Source organism: Chlamydotis macqueenii, chromosome 11 (assembly GCF_036417535.1).
Source record: "Chlamydotis macqueenii isolate bChlMac1 chromosome 11, bChlMac1.mat, whole genome shotgun sequence".
NCBI classification, from domain to species: Eukaryota; Metazoa; Chordata; class Aves; order Otidiformes; family Otididae; genus Chlamydotis; species Chlamydotis macqueenii.
Window position 1 is genome coordinate 1502123 of NC_141566.1, and position 21398 is coordinate 1523520.

The 21398-nt window shown below is 48.7% G+C and overlaps 3 protein-coding genes across 3 annotated transcripts; 2 read left to right on the forward strand and 1 right to left on the reverse strand.

Annotated features, from left to right (window-relative positions):
- The first annotated feature begins 190 nt into the window (after nucleotides 1-190).
- On the forward strand, nucleotides 191-13646 carry CETN2 (centrin 2). The gene is made up of 6 exons (XM_086756464.1): nucleotides 191-234; nucleotides 478-643; nucleotides 1693-1821; nucleotides 2260-2397; nucleotides 3110-3240; nucleotides 13533-13646. The coding sequence occupies exons 1-5, from the start codon at nucleotides 191-193 to the stop codon at nucleotides 3197-3199; spliced, it is 567 nt and encodes a 188-aa protein (XP_086612590.1). The 3' UTR covers nucleotides 3200-3240; nucleotides 13533-13646.
- On the reverse strand, nucleotides 4823-9406 carry LOC104487082 (glutamine amidotransferase-like class 1 domain-containing protein 3, mitochondrial). Its single transcript, XM_010129947.2, has 4 exons — nucleotides 9263-9406; nucleotides 7291-7462; nucleotides 6314-6515; nucleotides 4823-5267 (listed from the first exon to the last, which is right to left on the reverse strand). The coding sequence occupies exons 1-4, from the start codon at nucleotides 9368-9370 to the stop codon at nucleotides 5075-5077; spliced, it is 675 nt and encodes a 224-aa protein (XP_010128249.1). The 5' UTR covers nucleotides 9371-9406; the 3' UTR covers nucleotides 4823-5074.
- On the forward strand, nucleotides 12696-21398 carry LOC104487088 (uncharacterized). Its single transcript, XM_010129952.2, has 9 exons — nucleotides 12696-12785; nucleotides 13533-13646; nucleotides 14066-15751; nucleotides 16338-16437; nucleotides 17122-17270; nucleotides 17441-17553; nucleotides 18344-18433; nucleotides 19378-19500; nucleotides 19981-21398. The coding sequence occupies exons 1-9, from the start codon at nucleotides 12725-12727 to the stop codon at nucleotides 20173-20175; spliced, it is 2631 nt and encodes an 876-aa protein (XP_010128254.2). The 5' UTR covers nucleotides 12696-12724; the 3' UTR covers nucleotides 20176-21398.

Genomic DNA, 21398 nt, shown 5'->3' on the forward strand with positions numbered 1-21398 from the left:
GCCCGCGGCCTCCTCCCTTCGGCCAATCGCGTCGATGGAGGGCGGAGAGGCTCTGCTTCCCCGTCAGTCACCTGTTGAACCCGCCCTAGCCATTTGTGAGCCAATAGCTATCCCCCAAGCGCCTCCCGCCCTCAGCTCTCCACCAAAAAGGAGCGAGGGTTGCCATAGCAGCGGCGTAGGGTGTTAGCCAATGGGAAAGCGCGATATTGAGTCTCGGCCCGACGGGACCGGAGCCGGCCCGAGGCAGCGGCCGCCGGGATGGTGAGTGCGGCCCGGCCTGGCCCGGCGGGACGGAGCCCCGGGCCCCGCGCTGCTCCGCTCTGGCGCCGCGGTCGCGGCGCTGCGGGGAGAGGCCGCTGTCAGCGCGGAGCGGCCCCGGGGCCGCGGTGTGGGCTGGGGGCTGAGGCGGCCGCCGTCCCGCGGGCCTCAGCCGCCCTTCCCGGCGCGGCGGGGGCCTGATCCTCCTTTGTGCTGCTGTGCTAAGGCCTCCGGCTTTAAGAAGGCCTCGCTAGGAGCAGCGTCCCAGCGGAAGAAAGCGAGTCCCAAGCTGGAGCTCACCGAGGAGCAGGAGCGGGAGATCCGGGAGGCGTTCGACCTGTTCGACGCGGACGGCGCCGGCAGCGTAGATGTTAAGGAGCTGGAGGTTAAGAAGTTTCCTAGTGCTAAAAGCACAGTTCTGAGGTGACAAAGCGATGGTGGTTTCAAGCTTGTCCCTTGATCAAAGGCGGGAAACGTGAGCTGTGTAGGTGTGCGTGCGCGTGTCTGCAAGCGAAGGCATGCGTGGGTGTGCTGTCTAGGAGCGTTGTCGGAAAGGCACACAAAGTGTTTTCCCAACCTTCATTGAAAAAGATTTTTGTCACTAGAATCAAAACTTAACTGATTTAAGTTCCCTCTGGTCTAGCAGCTTAAGACTTTCCATGCTTGTGCCATCAGGTCAGAGTGTGGTAGAGTTGCAGGTGTGATGGAAACTTCTTCCGTGGAGTCACTCGCCTGGAAGTTATTTTGCTGAGACATTTCTGGGTCTCCCATTTGGCCATCTTGCTTACAACAGGGCCAGAAATAAGCTTTTTTTAAAAAAAAAAAAATTACTGCTCAGTGTCTTTTTTTCTCACTGCAAAGGGAATACTGGCAGCGATTTTCTTGACAGGAATGGAACAACATGAAGTTTTCCGGTTTTGGAAATTGCTACCCACAGCACTGTGTGGCAGTTTGGGACCTTTCCTTAAAAATATTTATCAAAATGGGACTCTTTTTGTGCTGAGTATCCATCACAAGTATTTTTAACAGTATATACCAAAATCGGTATGCTAAGACTTTATGAAAAAATCCAAATTTTCTCAGAGAAAATCTTTCTCCCAGGACTCTGTTACGTTGCCTTGCCCTCCAAATTCTTGCCAGTTCTGAGCTGGGGCTGGTGGATGCGATGGTAAGAACGTGTTTGGGAAATTTCTGAGTTAACTGAAGCTCAGCTCCGGAATACGAATGGTTGTATTCCTGTTTCTGCGTCCTGATGTGATTTGTGTGTAGAGGAGTGCTGCTCTAGGTCTGCCCCTTACCTTGCTGTTCTCCTTGAGACACAGAATATTTATTTTAACATGATGTGGCGTAAAGTTAAACTTTTTTTCCCTCCACTGGTTTTCTTTATAGCTTTGTATGATTTATAACTTTTTTTGTTGTTTTTTGTCCTTACAGGTGGCTATGAGAGCACTAGGGTTTGAACCTAAAAAGGAAGAGGTCAAGAAAATGATATCACATATCGATAAGGGAGGAACAGGAAAAATCAGCTTTAATGACTTCTTGGTAGTGATGACGCAGAGAATGGTATGTCAGTTTTAAAAGTCAAAGTGGAAGCGAGTTTGAAAATGCTGTAGGGAGCGTTGACACATGCCGTGACTGCTGGGGTAGCAACACACTGTATTTTCTTTTCTTGAGTTTTAAGATATTTTCAGATGAAATCTCTGGTTTTAAAAATCTTTTAAAGTGTTGAATAAAAAAAGATATTTAACAGTGGAAGATACTGAAATCCCAAAGACATCTGGCTAGCTATGGAAGAAAAAAATTCCCTGAAACCCTGAGTTTCAGGAAGCATTGCTGTGTCTCTGTCCGCCTTCAGCTTTTGTACGTGTACTTCCTGCTGGCTGGGCTTCTTTAAATTTGCTCCTAAGAGAGTTTCTAATGCTTGTCCTTTATAACTTTGAGTGTTACCTGCAATGTAACCACTACTTTTTTTTTCCTTAAACTTATACTTACTACTTTAAGGCTGAAAAAGATTCCAAAGAGGAGATTCTCAAAGCCTTCAAACTCTTTGATGATGATGAAACTGGCAAAATCTCCTTCAAAAACCTCAAACGCGTCGCCAGAGAACTGGGGGAAAATCTCACAGATGAAGAGCTGCAGGTTTGTACCTGGTATGGGAGGCTGTGTCGTACCCAAACAGTCACTGCCTTTGCCTACAGTGAACACAGAAGGGTCCAGATCACGCTGTGCCCCGTGGTGAGATAATAATTTATTACTTGTTTTCATCTTTACGTTCGTTTAAAACCGATGTAGATAGTCACAGTCTGGTTCCCCTTCTGCCTGGAGAACTGAGCCGTCTCTCTGACTGGTCTGCGAAGTGCTAGAGCTAGCAGCCAGAGCAGGGAATGGGGATCTTGATCCCTGTGGGATCTTTACACTTGAACTGTTGGACAATCTGCCCCCTCCCTCTGGCAGAAATGGAAGAGTTTCTGTCAATTTGTGGTTGGGAAATGGATTCTGAGGTGAAAGACCGGTTAAGCGTACATGGCTGGCGAAATTGCATACGTAGAATTGCAGCTTTATGTTGTTACAGTGAGGTAAAATGAACAAATCTACTCCAAACGCTTTGTTTCTTCCAGGACAGTTCCTATAGTACAATATTTTCCACACAAATTTTTATCTAAATAGATATGTATGAAAGCATGCTAGCGTCTAGTTCATTAAATACCCTGTAGCGTAGTAGGTCTGATGTTGAGCACACACTGTCCCCTGAAATACGATTTACTAAAAAGTGGTTCTAATTCTGAATTAATCTAACAATTCTAATCCTAGTCTAATCCACATCTAATTTCTGCATACAAATGTATTTCAGGAGATGATCGATGAAGCAGATAGAGATGGGGATGGAGAAGTGAACGAGCGAGAATTCTTGCGGATCATGAAGAAGACCAGCCTTTACTGAACAGAGTTTTATTTATTTGTGCGCGTGTGTATATACGTTTGGTAGGTGCCTCACTTTTCTTACAGTCTTTTATTTATTTTGAGATGGGCGAAAATATGGGTCAATATTTTTTTTTAAGTGGATGATCTTAAACTTGTGTTTGTGAACCGTTACCAGCTGCTGACCTCTTTACATGTAGCAAGGTGCTTGCTTGTTTGTGCTCCTGAGATGTTTACACTCCTGGTTTTCCACGCGCAAATCGCATCTTTCAGTGATGGTATTCAGATCCTTCTCTGACTAAAACCCACGTGTCAAATGATTATGGTTTGGTAAAGAGAGGACTCAAAGCCAGGTAGCGTAAACCTGTTTCACAGTAGTTGAAAGTTTGGTTTGAGCCCAGCTGTAGCGAACTCTTTATGTGACAGATTTTCAGGGGTCAGGGTTTTATACTCTGTCTCATGGTGATTGTCCTCTCCCTCTTTTTGGTATTTTCTTTAAACTGAAAAGTAACTAGACTGCAGCAGCTTACCTTACTGGCATTCACTTCGCACATTTAAAGAAATCTCTTTGCAAAAGAAGGGGAAGTTACCAGTGCTGCTGCTGGGAGCCCTGTATGTTTGCAGGAATATTCACTGGCTGCAAATGTAAGATTGTATTGTACTTTTCATTCCTCCGTTCCAGAAATCTGAACGTCTCCCTGACTCCAAATCTGATTTATTCCTTTGCAATTCTTGCAGTCTCTTGTGCCCCTGTACGGTAGAACACCCCCGTTACAGAAACCTGTTAAAAGGAAAATCAGATTTCTAGTTTTGTCAGCAGACATATGCAGAGGAATATGGAAGTGATAAGGGGTACTGATCAAAAACTCTTGATCACTGCGTTTATCAGCCAAGGCTGATTTAATAAACCATGATGTGGATCATTTGTTCTCAGAAATAATGTGCAGCTCGTCACAAGACTTCAGGTATCTGGGCAGGATAGCTGAGATTGTCACTTTGAAGCCCTCGCCACAAGTTCCAAATACAGGACAGCGGCCTAGACGCCTGTCGTGCTCCCGCTCTGCCCGAGATCCGGTGCCGTTCAGGGGTGACAGAGCTGAGGGGTACAAAGTTTTGGTGGCTGAAAGGAGGAGTTTTGTGACACTCGCCTGTCCTGGCGCTCTGCACAGAAGAACTCACAGCAAGGTCTATGGAGGGATGTGAACGTCCTCGATGAGACATTCATGGCCAAGCCTGGGCTCTGACAAATCCTGGCAAAACAAGGGAATTTGTTGCTGGTGACTTCTTCCTGTATCATTTTCCCCACTCGTGGGCCAACCAGTAGCACTAAAAGCATGTCCTGATCCGGAGTAAAAGGCAAAGAAATGACAGGAGAATTCAGCCCATGTAAAAAGTGCCAGATTTTATTCAGTAGCAGAACTGTGTACCTTCCCTTTGCCACGAGTTCCTCTGCTCTGTGAGGAGGAGATATGAGGGGAGCTTTGAAGCCCTGGCAAAGGTGGATGTGTAAGGGATGTCAGGAAGGGACCAGTTCCTGTTGCGTATGATACGCACATGTCAGGACAGCGCACTCATGGCTGATGTGACCCAGGCAACCCCTCGGCCGCTCAGAACCAAAGACAGCGGCTGTGTTTGAGCCCCAGCTCGATGCGTGCCTGCACACCAGTTACTGCCAGTTTGCTGTCAGTAGGTGGTGTGTCCTTGGCAGAACACCGCCTCCATGGCTCCTGAGTTCTCCCTCCTCAGCAGCCCCCAGGTGGTGGCTGGTCTGGTGAGGGGGAAGAGCTCTGTTTGCGTAGCAGTTTGCGTGTTGACATGTGGGTGTAAAGGGGAAGAACGTTATCGGAGGCTCAGTGCCTGCACTCCGGAGGAGATGGGTGCTGCAGCTTTGTGGCGTTCAGGCAAGCCTGACCACTTCTTTGACCATTTTTCCAATGCCGTCGTAGATCTCGTGAATCGGGGCGTTGCACATGAAGGCGCTGGTGGTCACCAGCTTGTTCTTCACATCCACGTGGATTTCGGTGACGTGTTTGTTCACGTGCTTGCAGCCGAGCTCCTTCATGGTCTCAGCTGTCTTTGCGTACGGCCATCTAGAAGAAGAAGAGAGAATAAACGCTATGTGAGGAAGCTGTCATGATGCAGCGATTTGACGAAAGCATAGAGTGAGAAGTTTGTTCATTACGGAGATGGATGGTCAAACCAAGAAAACCTACAGAATACAGTGAGTTAAAAATCTGAAGTAAAGCCAAAATAAGACCTTGATGTTTCACTACAGGTGTTCCTCTACTTAACTCTGCCCACCCCAGACTTTGTGTTTCGGTTTGGGCCTTTTTTCACCAGCTTCCTACAAGTGGCTTTACTTCCTAGCCCTTCCTGGCTTGAGCCATCATAGTTCCTTCCCTGCCGTTGAGGGAATTCCGTCACAGCTTTTCCCATAGAAGTAAGATAACATGGCCAAGTCATCCTGATCCTGCTTAGGATCTGCTTAACACTGGTCTGGTGTCTTTCCTGCTCTGGGACCCAGAGGTGCATGAGACTATGTGTGAGTGCTGTGAGCATTGAGGAGGCAAACGTAAGATTGTATTTAAAATAAAGTGTCTTATTTTAAGCCATCAGAGTTGTGGAAAGAAGTATACAAATACACAAACAAATCCGCTGGTACAGCATGCGCTCTCATCTGCTGACAAATAGTAAAACAATGCTGCCAGGTACTTTTCATTCCTCCTTTCCAGAAATCTGAACGTCTCCCTGACTCCAAATCTGATTTATTCCTTTGCAATTCTTGCAGTCTCTTGTTCCCCCTATGATAAAACACTCCCATTACAGAAACCTATTGAAAGGAAAATCAGATTTCTAATTTTGACAGCAGACATATGTAGAGGAACATGTACGTACATGTACATCAGTACAAGGGGTGCTGATCAAAAACTCTTGATTATTGAATTTATCAACCAAGGTTAATTTAATAAATGCTTGACGTGGATCATTCGTTCTCAGAAACAATGTTCAACCTGTGGCAAGAATTTAACTGTCCGGGCAGGACAGCTGGGACAGGGTGCTACATACACTGGGGAGGCATTGCTGGCTCTGTGACGTTCATGGTGTGATTTAGTACCAGAACTCCAGGGTTACTTACTTCTCACACTCAGTGTCATGACCCACGGTCAGCTCGCAGCCTGGGAAGATCTTGGCTGCCAGCACGGGGGAAATGCAGCACAGGCCAATGGGCTTCTTGGCAGCGTGGAATGCCTTCAGGACGCCCTCCACCTCTTTGCTGACCGTGCAGTTCTTGCCTTGGGTGGCCCAAGTACTCAGGTTTTTAGCCACTCCAAAGCCACCTGTGAAAATAGAAACAGATTGGACCAGAAGATTAGTGCTGTAGGGCAATATTTTTCTGGGGTATTACTTGGTAGAATGCTAACGTGGATTTGGTGGATGGCAGCGTTTATCCGATGTTGATAAAAGAATTAAAAACAGACAGGTTGAGCCTTTGTGAGCTGACTGCCAGGAGGTGAGACATCAAAGTGCCTTTGTTGCAGAGCGGTATCAGTGCTCTGTTGGGTACTGTGTTTTACCCGTGAATTCTCTTCTGAATTCTGATGGAACTTGCTGACAGGTTTCCACTTGTCTCTTAATCCTTGCTCCAGGCCTAATCCATCCCCACTGAAATCACGTGGTCATACTTTCACTAAAGATTAATTGCCAGAGTGACCAAGCTTTCCGTTTTTGAGTCACTCCCTCTCTGTCCCAGCCTTTTTGTCTCCTGATAAGGAGGTAGGCATGTTGGTGAGGGAGGAGATAGTTCTACATCCAGTAAAGAAAAAGCTCAGTAGATGGTACAGAGGATAATTCAATTAGCAGTTATCTGCCCTCTCCTCTCGGGATAAGCTTCTGCATTGCCATGTGCTCTTTTAACACAAGCCCAAGCTGGCATGCTGGTGCCAGCACAGATGGAAGATGTTTGTCCTTCCAGTCCCTGTTTCTGGCCCGTCTTCTTCCCCAGTGGCTCTGCACAGTTCCTCTCCAGCCCATGAATCCCATGTCATTCAAGGCTTACACGTGTCTAAGCTGTTCCCAAGACTTTGGGCATGCAGACCCCGCGTGCCGTCCTACCTGGAATGATTAGGGCATCCAGCCCCTTGACGTCCAGCTTCGCTAGGTCCTTGATGTTGCCTCTGGCTATTCTGGCACTTTCAACTAGCACGTTGCGCTTCTCCTGAGTTGGCTGTCCTTTCACGTGGTCCACCACATGCATCTGGTCAACATCAGGAGCATAAACCTCTGCCTGGGAGGAAGGGAAAAATTCTGTTATCCTTCAGGCATTTGCCCTGCCCCAGCTGCCCCCACAAAGCTGGTCATCCCCTACGGGCGCTGACCACCCAGCAAGCTGCTGTCAAACCACACGCCTCTCTCAAAGACAGGACTTTGAGTTTCTTCTCCCCAGCCACTGTTTTCCTAAAGACTGAGTATTTGTTTTTCTGGAAAATGCTTCCCCTTCCTTCAGTACTGGTTCAGACTCACGTTAATTAAAGGGTGGAGGGTGGCAAACAGATGGGCAATAGATTTTGGGAGTGTAAAACCTTTGCAGTTCAGGGCTCCACAGTTTAAGAAGGACGTGATGGTACTCTAAGGTGTCCAGAGGAGCGCAGCCAAGCTGGTGAAAGGGCTGGAAAACACGTCCTGTGAGGAGCGGCTGAGGACTTTGGGCTTGTCTAGTTTAGAGAAAAGGAGGCTGAGGTGCGATCTCATTGCTCTACAGCTTCCTGAGGAGGGGACGTGGAGAGGAATAGTGATCGGATGCGTGGGAATGGTTCAACCCTGTGCCAGGGGAGGTTTAGACTGGGCGTTAGGTCGCATTTCTTTACCAAGAAGGTGGTCAAACGCTGGAACAGGCTTCCTAGAGAGGTGGTCGACGCCCCAAGCCTGGCAGTGTTTAAGAGGCATTTGGACAGAGCCCTTGATAACGTGCTTTCATTTGGGCAGCCCTGAGGTGGTCAGGCAGTCGGCCTAGACAATCATTCCCTTTCCAACTGAAATATTCTATTCTATTCTATTCTATTCTATTCTATTCTATTCTATTCTATTCTATTCTATTCTATTCTATTCTGCTTTGCTCTGCTCTGCTCTGCTCTGCTCTGCTCTTTGTTTCCTTAGGCAAAGCAGGACTGAAAAATAAAAAGGAGAGGCAGAGGAAATGCTGCCTGAGTTTCCTACACTAGAGGTCCCTGCCGATCAAGGGATGATGCTCCGAGCCTGCCCGTTCAGCATCAGGCAGGAGGGAAGCAACAGCTCTGGGAGAGAAGCATCAGAATTAGAGCCAGTGGAGGAAAGGACTGGATAAGTCTCAGCTTTAAGCCGAACAGAGAATGCACACTTTGAAGGCTTTAGAATTAGGTGGGATGGCTCCGCAGCACAGGTACATCACCACTGTGCCTTTGTATTTAATAGAGCAATTCCGATTCCCTGGAGAACGGCTCTCACTCGGATTTGCGGGTGGCTCAGAGCTGAGGGTAGTGTTCCGTAGGGCTGCTCTCCCTCCTTCTCCAGTCTCGCTGAGTGGCTGTCATGACTAATGGGATATTAGAGCGGCTGCCTGAGGGTTGCCTTTTTTACCGCTATTCGAGTTCAAGACACAAGAACTTGTCTATTTTCAGTTAAAATCTTCAGGGTTTTAAAAAGATGTATGTCAAACAGCAAAAACCGATAGTAGTCTTTTAAACAGAAATATCTGAGCAGAAAAGAGGAAGTGCCAGCCAAAAAGAATAGAGAAGGCGTTTAGGAAAGTTTGTTTCAGAGTTTGGATAAGCTCAGCACAGAGCATCGAGCCAATCCCCTCGTACGGCAAAGCTGTGAGAGCAGAGCAGAGACTAGGGCGTTCTCCGCGCTGGCTGTAGCAGCTCCTGCGCTGTGCTGTTTGCTTTGACTCCCATCGCTCGTGTTACCCTAGCAGCAACGGAGAGCTTGTGGTTTGCCCAGCAAGCTGCAAAGCTCCTTCAAGTTCCTTCTGCAAGGGAGAGAGATTGCGGAGCAGAGCAGGGCGAGAGGAGCCAGAGAAGGGGCAGGAGCCTGCCAGCGTGCCTCTTACCTGTGCCCCCTCCCTGCTGAGATGCACCAGCACAGCGGAAGACTCGTGGATCTCGCTCCCGTCGTACACCCCACAGCCGGCCAGCACGACAGCCACTCTCTTTCCCATGGTCACGACCAGAGCAGGATTCCCTGGAGAGCCTCAAATTGCTGTGCATCTCTCTTCGCTGCCCGGAGCCTTTTTATAGCGCAATCCCTCCCCCAGGAGCAGGTGGGGCCAGGAGGGTTGGGCTGAATTTCTTACTGGCAAGAAGGATTTATTTCCAGTGACACAGGCAGGGCGTGTAAATATTATTTGTTTCCTCAACCGACTGCTCCCTTGCAGATCTTCTTCCCAGCACCTTGTCTCCAGAGCATCCCCAGCTGACGTGACCTGTTCAACAGAGCAGCCATGTTTTTCCTTCTCAGCTGTCCTTTTTCCATTCTGTTTCAGACTAAAGTACCAAAGCCTGTGCACATGAGGTGGTATCGAAGGGAGCCCACCCGGAGCAAATGTTGAAGGCAGTGCATTCCTCTCTGTGCCCCATTTTTAAAACCCTACACTGCACAGGCACCCTCGGTCTTTTAACACCAAGATTTCCTTTTTTGACCTTAAATGTTCTTATCCTCATATCCCATCTCTCAAGAGCAGATATTTTGCACTCAGTTGTAGCTTTTTCCTTTGGGTCTTGAGGTTAGAAATTAATAACTTGATTCTTCATTAACAGCACTATCTCTCCATTTGCCAGGGAAGCGGTACCAGGAATTGGCAGAGCCCTGACCTTTGTAGCGGCTCAAGGCAGCAAGATTCCCGGCATGTGATGGGGAAAATCCCTTGCTCGTGCAGAGACTTGTTCTTCCTTGTCCGTGATATGCTCACACCTGAGATGGCTCCGTACCACTCTGTTTCAGCTTTGGGCTGTTGAAATAACCGTGGCATGTTGAGGCTGTCTTGTGGTTCTTCAGATAACAAAAAACTTCATGCAGCATGGCTGAAGAATGTTTTTCAGGGTTATTTATAAGAAATTGTCCTTGGGCCTCTCGTATTTGGAAGAGACGTGTATAATGGGATAGTGTTTTGGCAAGTTCGTTAGTAGGCATGAGGAAGATACTCATTGCTAATACGTGCGGTTTCATTTATTGCACGCGTCTCTTAAAACCAGAGATACCAAGCACCACGTACTCCAACCTGCTACCTGTACAAGCAGGAGCAAAAAGCACATGAGAAAGGACTTGCAGTCCAGCTAACCTAACACAGGCTGTCCCATCAGTTACTTTTATTGCCCAGAACAGGAATTAAGCTGTAAGATATGTGTGGAAAGCACCCAGAGCCTTTTCACTCCTGTTTGTTTTACTATCCAAGGTGTTCTAACTGTAGGTTAGAAATGTGTTATTTCCTCTTGCATTAAAAAAGCAGCTGAATTATGCTGCGACTTGAACAGATAGGTTCTTCCTCCTTGAACTGGTTAGAGAGCAGTCCTGTTAATGATGGAACAAAGACAGCCAGAGGCTGGGGATTTAAACAAGCGCACAGCTTGCTGCAGACCTCATCATTTAGCTCTGCCTGTTGCAAACTGACTGAGCTGGTTCCCCTTACTGATAGCGTTGGTTAGGTGTAACTCCGTAAACCAGGCTTGTTCCAGTGCTTGCTGCCTCCTGTGTTAAGATCTATCTCAATAGACATGTTGAACCTAAAAATGTGTCTGCCAGAAACGTATTGATGATAAATAATGCTATGTTGTTGATAAATAATGCTATGTTGTTGATAAATAATACTATGTTGTTGATAAACAATACTTTTCAGCTGAGTTATTCCATTCTGTGTGGCAATGTCTGCACGCAGTTAATACGGCTTTAATATTTGGCTTTAATATTAACGCCTTGTTTTAATCTGCATTAATACTCTAGTGAAGATGAGTGTGAAGGAACCCCATTGCCTCAAAGCTCTTCTTGAAGGGTGAACACAGTTAAAGATAACTGTTCTCCAAAGCACTGAAGAAACCAGGAAAGTTTGGGAGCCGTTGTAGGCATCCAGCTGCTCAATGGAAGCGTGCCGTCATGCTCCAGCTGGCTCAGAGAGCAGGAGGAGCAGGGTCCTTTGACATGGTCCTGACAGTCTGGGGTTGTTCTGGATGCTGCTACAGATCTAACGCCTCTTGGCTGATCCTGGAGGCTGTCTTTGAGCTCCAGTCTGTGCAGCTCCAAGTCTCATTTCCAGCAGCTTTTCTGTCCTCCAGGCCTGGCGGCGGAGCGTGGCTTATGGGGGAACATAGAGCAGGGTCTGCCAAGAGGAACATCGCAGCTTGCTGCCGTAGGGCCTCTGCAGAGCCATCCTCCACCAGCCCAGGGATATCAGCATGAAGCTCTTCACACTGTTTTGTATCTTTTATCTTGTCAAGAGGCCGAGAGTGGAATTTGCTTTAACTGGGGCTGATGGGAACAGGAGCTGAGTCCTTTGCAGGAACTGACCCTGACTGGTCCACTGCACGCAAACAGAACAGTGGAGTAATGCACACAGGTGCAGGCAAGTGTTGCCCCTGTTTTCCATCAAAGCCCTGTTAGCTCTCACAGAACAGTTCTCTGTCTAATTCCCACTTGACGTGTGACCCAACATCATCCTGAGACCAGTGTTCACTGCTTTCTGCAGCCTCTCCTCTGTTGGTAAAGACCTTTATGCCCTGATGACATATCCTCCATGGGAAGTAGTAGGAAGCTGGGAATAGGTCCCTTGGGACTCAGCAGCGATCATGGTAATGACTGAGGCTCGCTGCCTGCGCAGTTCTGGAAAGCCCGCAGGGCTCCTCTAGGTTTCTCCTCACGCTGATGGTCTTCAGACTGCACGTTTGCGCTGCCACCCCGCTCAGGAGAACCGCACGGGAGGAGTTCCCTGTGAGCATGCGCAGAGAGGCTGGATTGGGTGGATGTGGAGTGACACATGGACAGAAGTCACCTCTAAGGGAATGGCGCTGAGTCTGCCCTGGGTTTGCCAGGCATTCATAGCTGTGACAGGGACAAACAGCAGGACCATGGCCAGTGTGAGGAGAAATAACTGGTCCCCAAGGAGCTCCTGGGCTTGCAAAGTACTTGTTTGCTCCAGCAAGACGGATTCTTTAAAAAACCTTAATTTTAACTGGTGTGATTTCCTCACTGGCAGTAGTAAAAAGGCAGTAAGAGTAATAAACCCTTCGTGTTATTTTTCAAGTGTCTTTTTTAACAAAGGTTAATCAACAGTAAAATGAACAGGCCCCTGGAGGGAGCTACCAGCAGTCCCTACTGACTCACAGGCTGAAATTTATTGCAGCAAGGAACTCGTTTGCATTTCCTCCCGCATGCAGAAGGGAACACTAACAGAAGATGTTTGTAGGGAAAAGGGGTGGAGAGCAGGGAGGAACGCAGGCCAGAGGAGCTGGTTTGGTTATAAAGAGCTAGGGAGGAAAGAGAGGCAGCATTTCAGCCCACATCTGGGTCTCCAGCGGACTCTGCGATGGCAGACAGAAAAGCTGAATCACTGCATTCCTCCATAGGGCTCTTGGGCATTTCCGCAGGTAGGGATCGAGTCTTCTTGGCACGGGAGGATGGGCTTGGGACTGGCTGTCATGGGCACCCCCTTCGCAAAGGGGGCTAAGGAGTTTGTTTACTCTGAATCTTCTCTGCCTGGGTAAAGCTTTTCGATCCAGGGATCCCTCTGCCTGTTTCAGCAGCCAACAAAATATTTGTCTTGGCTTTAAAGTGCTGGCCTGAACTTTTGTGCTCGATCCATCCTGGGGTGGGAAGCAAATCAAAACCTTTTGGTAGTCATTTTCATAAATGATCTTGATTTGGATGCACTTTCCTCTCTTTTCTGGCCATTTTCCCTGCAGCTCTGTTTTCTGTGTTCACTCCTTTTCGTCTGCTCCTTTGTGTTTTGTCTTGCTGAGTGCTCCCCGTTCCATTTTCAGGCTAGTTTTCTGTAGGCGCAAGGCTTACGTGATCATCTGGAAAGCGTGCGTGCGTCTGTCTGCCTTTTGTGTAACTGGAGTCGGAGAGCTGACTTTTACCTTTAGCTGACAACAAGGGAGCACTTTCAAACATGATTAAGTCCAAGTTTTTTGATAGGCACCCAGAAAGAGGTGAGACCTTGGACACAAACCAAGTTACAATACACCCCCTCAGCTCCTTAAATTTCCTTATTTGTGGATCTTGTGCTGCTATTTTTCCTCTGTTCCCTGCTCCTGCCACTCTGGTTCTCTCCTGGGTGTTTTGGGCAAAGCTTACAAGTTCTTTCTTTTTTCCCACCTCCCTGTCACACACAGGATCACTCCTACTGGCAGTGCATTTCTACAGTTTACCCAGAGCAGCCCCTCTGATCCCCAGCACGGCTCTAGGAGTCCTTCTGTTGATCTTATCGTCTCTTTTGGCGTATACAGGTAAGACTCAGAGGGTGGCTGCCTTCAAGACCTGCCCCTTCTATAGGTTTGCATGTTCTGGTCTGCTTTGCCAACAGGTTTGTACGAACTGGCAGCCTTGCCAGACCACTGATTCGTTCTCCTCGAGGAGCATGGCACTATCACAGCTTTTTCCTGTAGAGGCAACCAAAGAAATCAATGTTAGTTTTGAACGAATGCTTTACTAGGATCTCAGAGAGTTTTAACAGACTGAATACGTGATTTCCCAGGCTTTCTGAGAGTACTTTGGATTTTATGGTTCCATTAAAAGACATGTAGGTGTGGTGCTGAGGGACGTGGTTTGGTGGTGGACTTGGCAGTGCTAGGTTAACTTTTTAGAATGAATGCTGTCCTACTGTCTTGAAATCACAGTTGTGTCTCCGTGGTCATCTGTTTCACAGGAGTTCGGAGAAGCCTAAGAAATGCCTCCCTGTTCTTGTCTCTCTGCCTGACCATCTCAGTGTTCTGGTGCGGCTATGGAGTGGTCTTCATCCTGGGAGGGCAAGGAGTTTTGAACGACACTGGTGATTTCCGCAATGCCATGGTGCCTGGCCTGGTCACGTTTACTTTGGCCCTGCTCATTATTGCAGCGGTGGGCTTCCTTTGTGGAGAGGTCATCCTAGCTATGATTGCCTCTGCTGTCTCGCTCGCCAGTGCTCATGAAGTTGCCATGCTTTATAGCACAGCTTTCGGTTCCTCTGCTGTGGCTTGCAATTATATGGTCATCTGCTTGGTCGGTGGTTATTTTGCTCTGGGAAGGATTCTCTATTTCCTAAGCAAAGAGAAAATTGCCCTCCCTGGCACGGATCTGGCCAAGAAGAAGACCCGTGAGCAGATCCAGTCCACCAGCGGCAGCATGAATTGTTTTGCAGTCACCGGTCTGATCCTGAACATGCTGTCTGCCAGTGTCTTCGGCTGTAGGCTCCTGGGCGTCACTGGCCAGCTATTTATCGGTCAAGTGCCCTGGCTGTGGGCGGCTGGGGTCTACCAGATTGGCGTCTGCATTTTGTCATACCGTGCGATGGATGTGCTGATGGCTACATTCTTTGGTTTCACTTCCATCCTGAAATTTGCTGGAGGCTACTGCCTTCTGTACCCAATCTGGCAACCAGAGGAGCCATCTTTCCCTACTCCGTTCCTGGTGGTTTTCTCCATTCTTTTTGTTGTCCTGGCTCTTTTTCTCACTCTTAAGAGCCCAGTGGATGGCCTATATTTGCTGTTTTATGTGGCCTACTGCATCGCACTAGCTTGCCGTCCCAAGGGGTTTTTTGAAGGTGGACCCCAAGGCGTGGATGTGGCCATCTTCGTGGCCTCAGCCGTGATGACTCTGATTCACCTGTACAACGTGAAAGCCAGTGCCAAGATCCCAACAGGGAGGGGTGCTATGAAGGCCCTGCTTGCTCGCAGCAGTTTTCTGAAGCTTCGTGAGGGGGCTGACCTTCACACTCCCTACCTAGGGTATTCCAAGTATGCAGATGCAGAGGTACTTGGCTACGCATGCAGCGTCCTCGCTTCTTTTGCTGTCACGAGGACAGGGGACCCACAGGCTCCGCTTGCTACTGTTGTAATTCCATGGGTAGTGGTAGCTGGTGGGATCCTTAAGCTTCTAGGCGGCTCGGTGGCCTTTGCCCGGGGTAAAACCTTGGAGAGCAGTGCCTTCATTCTCTATGCTGTCATGTGGATCATCTGGGGCTTGACCAGATATGGCGGCCTCTATGGCACCACCAGAAGCTTCCACACAGCAGTTGGCATCATTGCATTCATGCTCTTCAATGGCTTCATTGTCTTTTGCACACTCTTCTTAAACATCGCCTGGTTCTTTTACTCCCTCACTTTCTTTCTCATCGCTATCAGCTTCTTGCTGGATGCCATCCATGCTCTTCCAGCCGGCTATGACATTGCTGCCACTCTCATCTTTGGCCTGGTCAGCTTTTACTGCTTCCTGTCTGCCCTTTTCAACAGCACCTTTGAGGGTTCCTGCTTACCAATGGGTAGGCCCATTGTGCAGCTTAGTGGTGTGGGGGGAGGAACGACCAAGTGCCTTCACCTGCCTGCCAGGAAAGCTTCCTCAGTCAAGAGAATTGCAGGTAAGGGAAATACAGAGGACAATAATGTGGGGGGAGAGGGTCAGTTCTGGGAGGTTTTGTAGCAGAACATTATTGAAAGAACATTTTTCAAATCCAGATGTGGAAATCCTGATAATCGGATGACATTTTGACAAAGTGGCCCAGGTTATAAGCATCGTTAGAAGCTAAATAGACTGTGGGGGAAATGGGACTGATTCCTTGTTAGGAGCTGGGTTTAGCAGTGAATTTGTTGCTGCGTCTCCCATATCATATCCCTGTCTGCTCATCCAGTCTGAGATACATCAGTCCTCCAGGCTGGGGCGACCGCTGAAAGCTTTGTACAGAGAAAGCAGAGCAAGTGCGTGGTGCTTGCTCTCCCCACAGGGCTGAATGACTTCTGGCCCTGATGAACGTGGCCCAGAACTCCCCTAAATGCCACATCTCCTCTTGGAGAATGCTAGAAAATGCTCTGTCAGAGGAAATAGTTAGTTGACAAAAGGAGATGAGAGCACCAAATTGGCTGTTTTGTCTGTGACAGCTCTTCCGTGAGTTACAGCCCCTCACTTCTAGTGACTCAAGGGGTTCTGCCCTGTTCACATGCCAACAGATATCCTGAAGAACGGAGGGACTTGCGGCATCCCCACGGATACGGTGTATGTGCTTGTGGCAGCCTGTAATCGGCCCGATGCTGTGGAGAAAGCTCACCAGTAAGTATTTGTCTTGCTGCCCCACTGGAGCTTCCTTGACTAGTCTCAACAAGCCTCTGGGACTTACAGCGGCTGCTGAGTACCAGCTACAGCAGCCATCGAGAGCAGTGAGACAGGTAGCTTAGCCCTCATGGGAAGAGCAAGGTGATGAGCCTGGGGGAGAAGATCTGAATGAGGGAAGGAGACAGTTGAGCTGGAATCGTTTTCTATGATATTGAAGGCTCCTGGCAGGTGATAGAGCCAGGTAGCTTGGATATCACAAGAAAAGCCAAAGAAGTGACAAATGGGGCTGGGGGTTATTGTACGTTTTTGTAGGTACATTTTGTCACAACCAAAACCCCCCTCGTGTCTAACAGTGCCTCTAGCTGTGCTTTTGTAAGCACCCAGGACCCCTCGTACTGGTGGGGTTTCCTCAGAACTTGGGCAATTGGGACTTCTACCCATCGCTACGCAAGAAGCTAAAAGTTTGATTTGGAGTAGCCATTCCTGATTGGGACTAGTCCTTAATGTCCCTTCCTGTCAGGCCGTCTGTTGGACAGTCCTACTTTTACTACAGCCTGGTGACCTGGGCCAGAGCCTAAACACCTTGTGTTAACTCTAGGCCTTGCCACCACAATTTCCTTCTCAGCTTGAAAATAAATCTCCATCTTACTTCCAGGCTCATTTTTCTTGCCTCTTTTCCAGGTCCAAGCGCCAGGCTCAGGATCGCCCCATGTCACTCTGGATTTCTAGCCTAAAGCAACTGGAACCTGCAAAGCATTTGTTCACTCCCCTCCTCTGGGACTTCATGGAGGCTGCCTGGCCATCTCCTATTAGCTTGGTGGTTCCCAGAGGTGAGGAAATGCTGTTGCTTCCGAGCTCGCTGGAGAGCTTTGGCTTTGAAACCTCAGCTTGAGGCATGCATCCCTGCAACGCCACGTGCTCTGTGGCGATGTTTCTGGCAAGAGCATTGTGTTTGGACTGATGAACATCCATAAGTGCCATGTGACTCTTCCTTTTGCAGGTGAATGGGTGGACTTCCTGGGAATGAGGGACTCGGCTAAATACGTCGGTACCCCTCAGAGCATTGCCATCCGCATCCCCGACTGCTCTGTCACCACGCACCTCATCGACTTGGTGAGTGGCTGGAGCACGCGCGTCCCAGCAGCGCTGGCGACCAGACCTTGCCATTCCACTGTCCAGGGAGCAGGCTTGGTGTCAGCCACTCGCACCCAGGTCCCCTGGCCTGCTGGAAGGGAGAAGGACAGCGAGAGGCCAGAACTCTGTCAGCCCTCTTGGCATGTCACCTCTCCTCTCTGTTTCTTTTCTCAGTGAAGTGAGGATCCTAGCGTGTTCAGACAGGTTTGGGGAGTGAAAAGTGCTAAAATGAGTAACTCCCACAAGAAAAATATCGTTGAGAAGGGGCGGGTATGCTGGCAGCAGCTAGCTGATTTTATTGCAGAAAAGATGGTAAAAGGAGTAACTGCCAGGTCGGAAAACCAGAAAAGATATAATTAACAGGCACTTTGGTTTCTTACACAGAACCTTTTTATTGCAAGCACAGGCTTATCTGAAGCCAGGATAACTTCAGAAGGTCCAGAATGTGGCCAAAGGAACTGCGATACCCAGCATGTTCTCCTCATTTCAAGGACAGGCATTGTAGGTCTTTGGCAGTTGCTGTTGCTGGAAAACAAAATGTTCTTTTGTGATCAACGTCAATGAACCCCAGTTCAGCAGGGCGTTAGTCACTTGCACACAGATTTGGTGGGACTGTGGTTGCCTCCATAGTAGGCGTCTCTACCTGGGTGAATCACACCAAGTTCTTTTTAGAATCGCAGAGACTCACAAGTGAACTTCAGAGTCCAAGTCATTAGTTCTATACAGCAAAACCTGCTCAGAGCTTTTATTCCCGTTTTTCTGTCGCCAGGTCGGCCCCATTGTGGTCACATCAGCCAACCCAACGGGAGAGGCAGACACAACCCACCACAACCAAGTCTACGCAAAGCTGGGAAATAAGGTAACTTGGGCTCTGTGGCTTTTTGTTCCGGCGGGTGCCAAAAGATGTGGGGATGGAAGAACACACCCGCTTTGTTTCCAGTAGGCAAATCAATAGGTGATATCAAGAATCTGGGAAAGCATCTCATTAAAAACATCCTGTGGACACTCCTCATGTTGGTGTCCTAGTGAAAGAACAGTGTAAAATACAGAACTTGGTGGGAAACCAAAATTCTTCTGATTTGTACACTATGGTTGCGGCTTGGCAACGTGAGTTAGTTTGTCTTCCAACACAGAATGATATGAGCAACAAAAAAATGCTGCTTTGCTTGTAAGCAGTAAAACTACTGACGCCTGAACGCGCCAGGGCTCCGGCTAGCGCTGAGCTGTCAGAACACGGGGGATTCCCTTCTAAAGCTGAAGCTGGTCTAAAACTGGTGCCAAAGCTCTAAAATATTCCTGGCTGTTAGAACTTCCCTAAGTTCTGGAAGCACAGTGGTCATGGCCATTCGCGTGGCTGTCTTGGATTCACAGTCAGGATTCATTCATTCACACTTGGATTCACACTCAGGATTCCCTGCTGAATCCTGGCTGTGCCACATTTTGTGTATTCCTGGCAGCTTAGGTGAGGGCAGTTTTAAATAAGAGGTGCTACAAATCTTCCACCTCTAGCTCCTCAAAAACCTGGGTTTCTACACCTATGCTTGTGGATGGGACTTCTTCAAAGCTCCTCAGCTGATGTAAAGCTGTCTTTGTTGTACTGCTGACCTACACCCCACACAGAGCTCTCTCTCTGCTTTTATTAAGTTGATTCATTGCAAATTCAGCTGTTAGTGTCAATACCACGAGGCAGGAAGGAGCAGAGCTGCCCTTGATGATAATGACCTGCTGTTGAGAGGGAGAAACTGCCCTCTCTTTTCCCAAGTGCCTGAGGGGAACCTGGTGTGAACATCCGTTGCTCTTCAGGTGGATGCAGTTCTTTGTGATGGGCCTTCTCCAGAGAACATTGCCTCCACCGTCGTGGACTGCACCAAAATCGACAGTGGAAACATAGGGTTCTTCAGGGTCGGCATCATCCCCAAGTCTCAGGTAAAATCGGTCTTGATTTTATTTCTGCTCCCTTTCCCCCTCTCCATTAAGTCGGTTTCAGACTGGGGGTTTCCTGGTTCTGTAAGGAGGTAAAGAAATCTGTGGTAGCATGAGGAGTCATCATGGTGGGTGGTGTGAGAGAGCAGAAAAACAGTTGCCCGTGTCCTGATCCTGCCTCCGGACACCACTGCGTCTCTGGCTGAGCACATTGCTGGGGAACGTGTGAGGAGAGACTGGTTCGTCATGGAAAGAGCTCTGAGATCCAAGGGCACGGACCTCCACGGGGCAGGCTCTCCATTTACACCTGTCCCAGAGACCTCTGGGCAGAGAGAAATCCTTAGCGTAACCCCAAGGCTGAGCCCAGGCACAGAGCTTGAGGAGAATTTCAATATTTCATTAGCTTTATTTCAATAGCTGGTGAAGAAATGAGTGCTTCCCCCTAATTACTAACCCACTCACAACTGTGGTTACTCATTTCAGGTGCTGCAGATACTGGAGCAGGTGCAGAAGAAGCAAACATTGGCCCCTAACAGTGGCACCTGCGCCACAAAAAGCCGGGAAGAACATCGGAACCATGGCCACGCTGTGCACAACGGGGTGGGCAGGGCTGCCTCGGGAGAGACGGTGCCGGTGCCGGCCCCCGATGTCGGCGGCGAGAATCACACTCGCTTCTGACTCCCGTGCAGGCCGGGCAGCTTCGTGTTCGCGAGGAAGGTGTCTGCTGGAAAATGACAAACTGGGGAACGGGGCAGGTTTCCCAGCTGCAGGGGTGACTTATCTTTCTATGGATACCGCTGAACTATCCCAGTGCAGAGCTGACTTACACACCACAGTCACCCAGAGGTCACATTTCCACCTGCGGAGACTGCCAGCTTTCACTGGAGAGCCGACATTCCCAAAGAAAGCGTCGTGTCGGGGGCAGCCCGGCCCCAGAGTAACAGCTTTTTTGCTTTCACTAGGAGTTAATACCTTCGGTTTGGGGCACAGAGTAACGGGAAGCGTTTCATAGTTACGTGTTGGGGAAAAACACTGCGCGACACTTGAAGCGGGAGAGGGAGAAGGGAGGATGTGTTCAGGTACCGCGTGGTGAATACAGTGGGCTTTCTGAAACAGGGGAGGCAGAGCGCGGCCTCGGGGGCTGGGGTCTTCTCTCGGCAGAGGTCGCAGAACCCAATGCTAAACAAGACGTGCCGTTACCTGAGATGCCATTTTCTGTATTTCACAGTCAAGGGGAGGGTGGAATTACCCTTTCGGTGACTCCAATAATAGCTCCTTAGAAGTGCTGGGGCATTGTGGAAGACCCTCCCTTCCCACGTTATCCTATGCAGAGTATGGATTTGAGGAAAATCATCTGCGCGGCGTTTGAGGGTGCTAGGAGCCGCTCTCTTGCCTTGTAACATACCTGTGCACATCGCACGGTACGTTTCCTCCAGGGTGCAGATTGAGCGCAGAGCGGTAGCTGCTGACCAGGAGGAGGTGACAAGAAGTTTCAAACCAATGTGAGGGCTTTTCCGCGGCAGAGACTGCAGGCTGTGCAGTGAGTGGCTCGTTTAGCCTCTGCAAAATGTGGATCTTATTCTTACCGGACTCAGGTGCAAGGTGCTGATCGAACTCCAGCTGAAACCAGTGAACTGCTTCATTGGTTTCACCTGAAGTTCTGCTGGAACTTAGGCATAAATGCTGTGCGGTCAGAGGAGCTCAACCTCTACAAACTACGGCAAAACCAGGTCTTCTCAGCTTGTTCTTACAGAGCTGGCTCTCTTCCTGCAGAGAAGGAAAATGCCAGGTAATTGGGTTTGTTAAAGACTTTTGCTGGTTTATTTACTGTATCTCTTTGAAGTTTATTCAACTGATTTTTAGAAAGCAATAAAATATTTTCAATAAACAGTCATCTTTCA

What these genes read in the sequence shown, in the direction of transcription:
- CETN2 (XM_086756464.1), top strand. Translation starts at nt 191, where the DNA reads ATGGGAAAGCGCGATATTGAGTCTCGGCCCGACGGGACCGGAGC. An exon ending in TAGATGTTAAGGAGCTGGAG is followed by an intron (nt 644 to 1,692) that starts GTTAAGAAGTTT and finishes TTGTCCTTACAG; the next exon opens with GTGGCTATGAGAGCACTAGG. An exon ending in TCACAGATGAAGAGCTGCAG is followed by an intron (nt 2,398 to 3,109) that starts GTTTGTACCTGG and finishes AATGTATTTCAG; the next exon opens with GAGATGATCGATGAAGCAGA.
- LOC104487082 (XM_010129947.2), bottom strand. Translation starts at nt 9,370, where the DNA reads ATGGGAAAGAGAGTGGCTGTCGTGCTGGCCGGCTGTGGGGTGTACGAC. An exon ending in GGATGCCCTAATCATTCCAG is followed by an intron (nt 6,516 to 7,290) that starts GTAGGACGGCAC and finishes CTATTTTCACAG; the next exon opens with GTGGCTTTGGAGTGGCTAAA. An exon ending in CATGACACTGAGTGTGAGAA is followed by an intron (nt 5,268 to 6,313) that starts GTAAGTAACCCT and finishes TTCTTCTTCTAG; the next exon opens with ATGGCCGTACGCAAAGACAG.
- LOC104487088 (XM_010129952.2), top strand. Translation starts at nt 12,725, where the DNA reads ATGGCAGACAGAAAAGCTGAATCACTGCATTCCTCCATAGGGCTCTTG. An exon ending in TAGCTTGGTGGTTCCCAGAG is followed by an intron (nt 17,271 to 17,440) that starts GTGAGGAAATGC and finishes TTCCTTTTGCAG; the next exon opens with GTGAATGGGTGGACTTCCTG. An exon ending in CCACGCACCTCATCGACTTG is followed by an intron (nt 17,554 to 18,343) that starts GTGAGTGGCTGG and finishes TTCTGTCGCCAG; the next exon opens with GTCGGCCCCATTGTGGTCAC.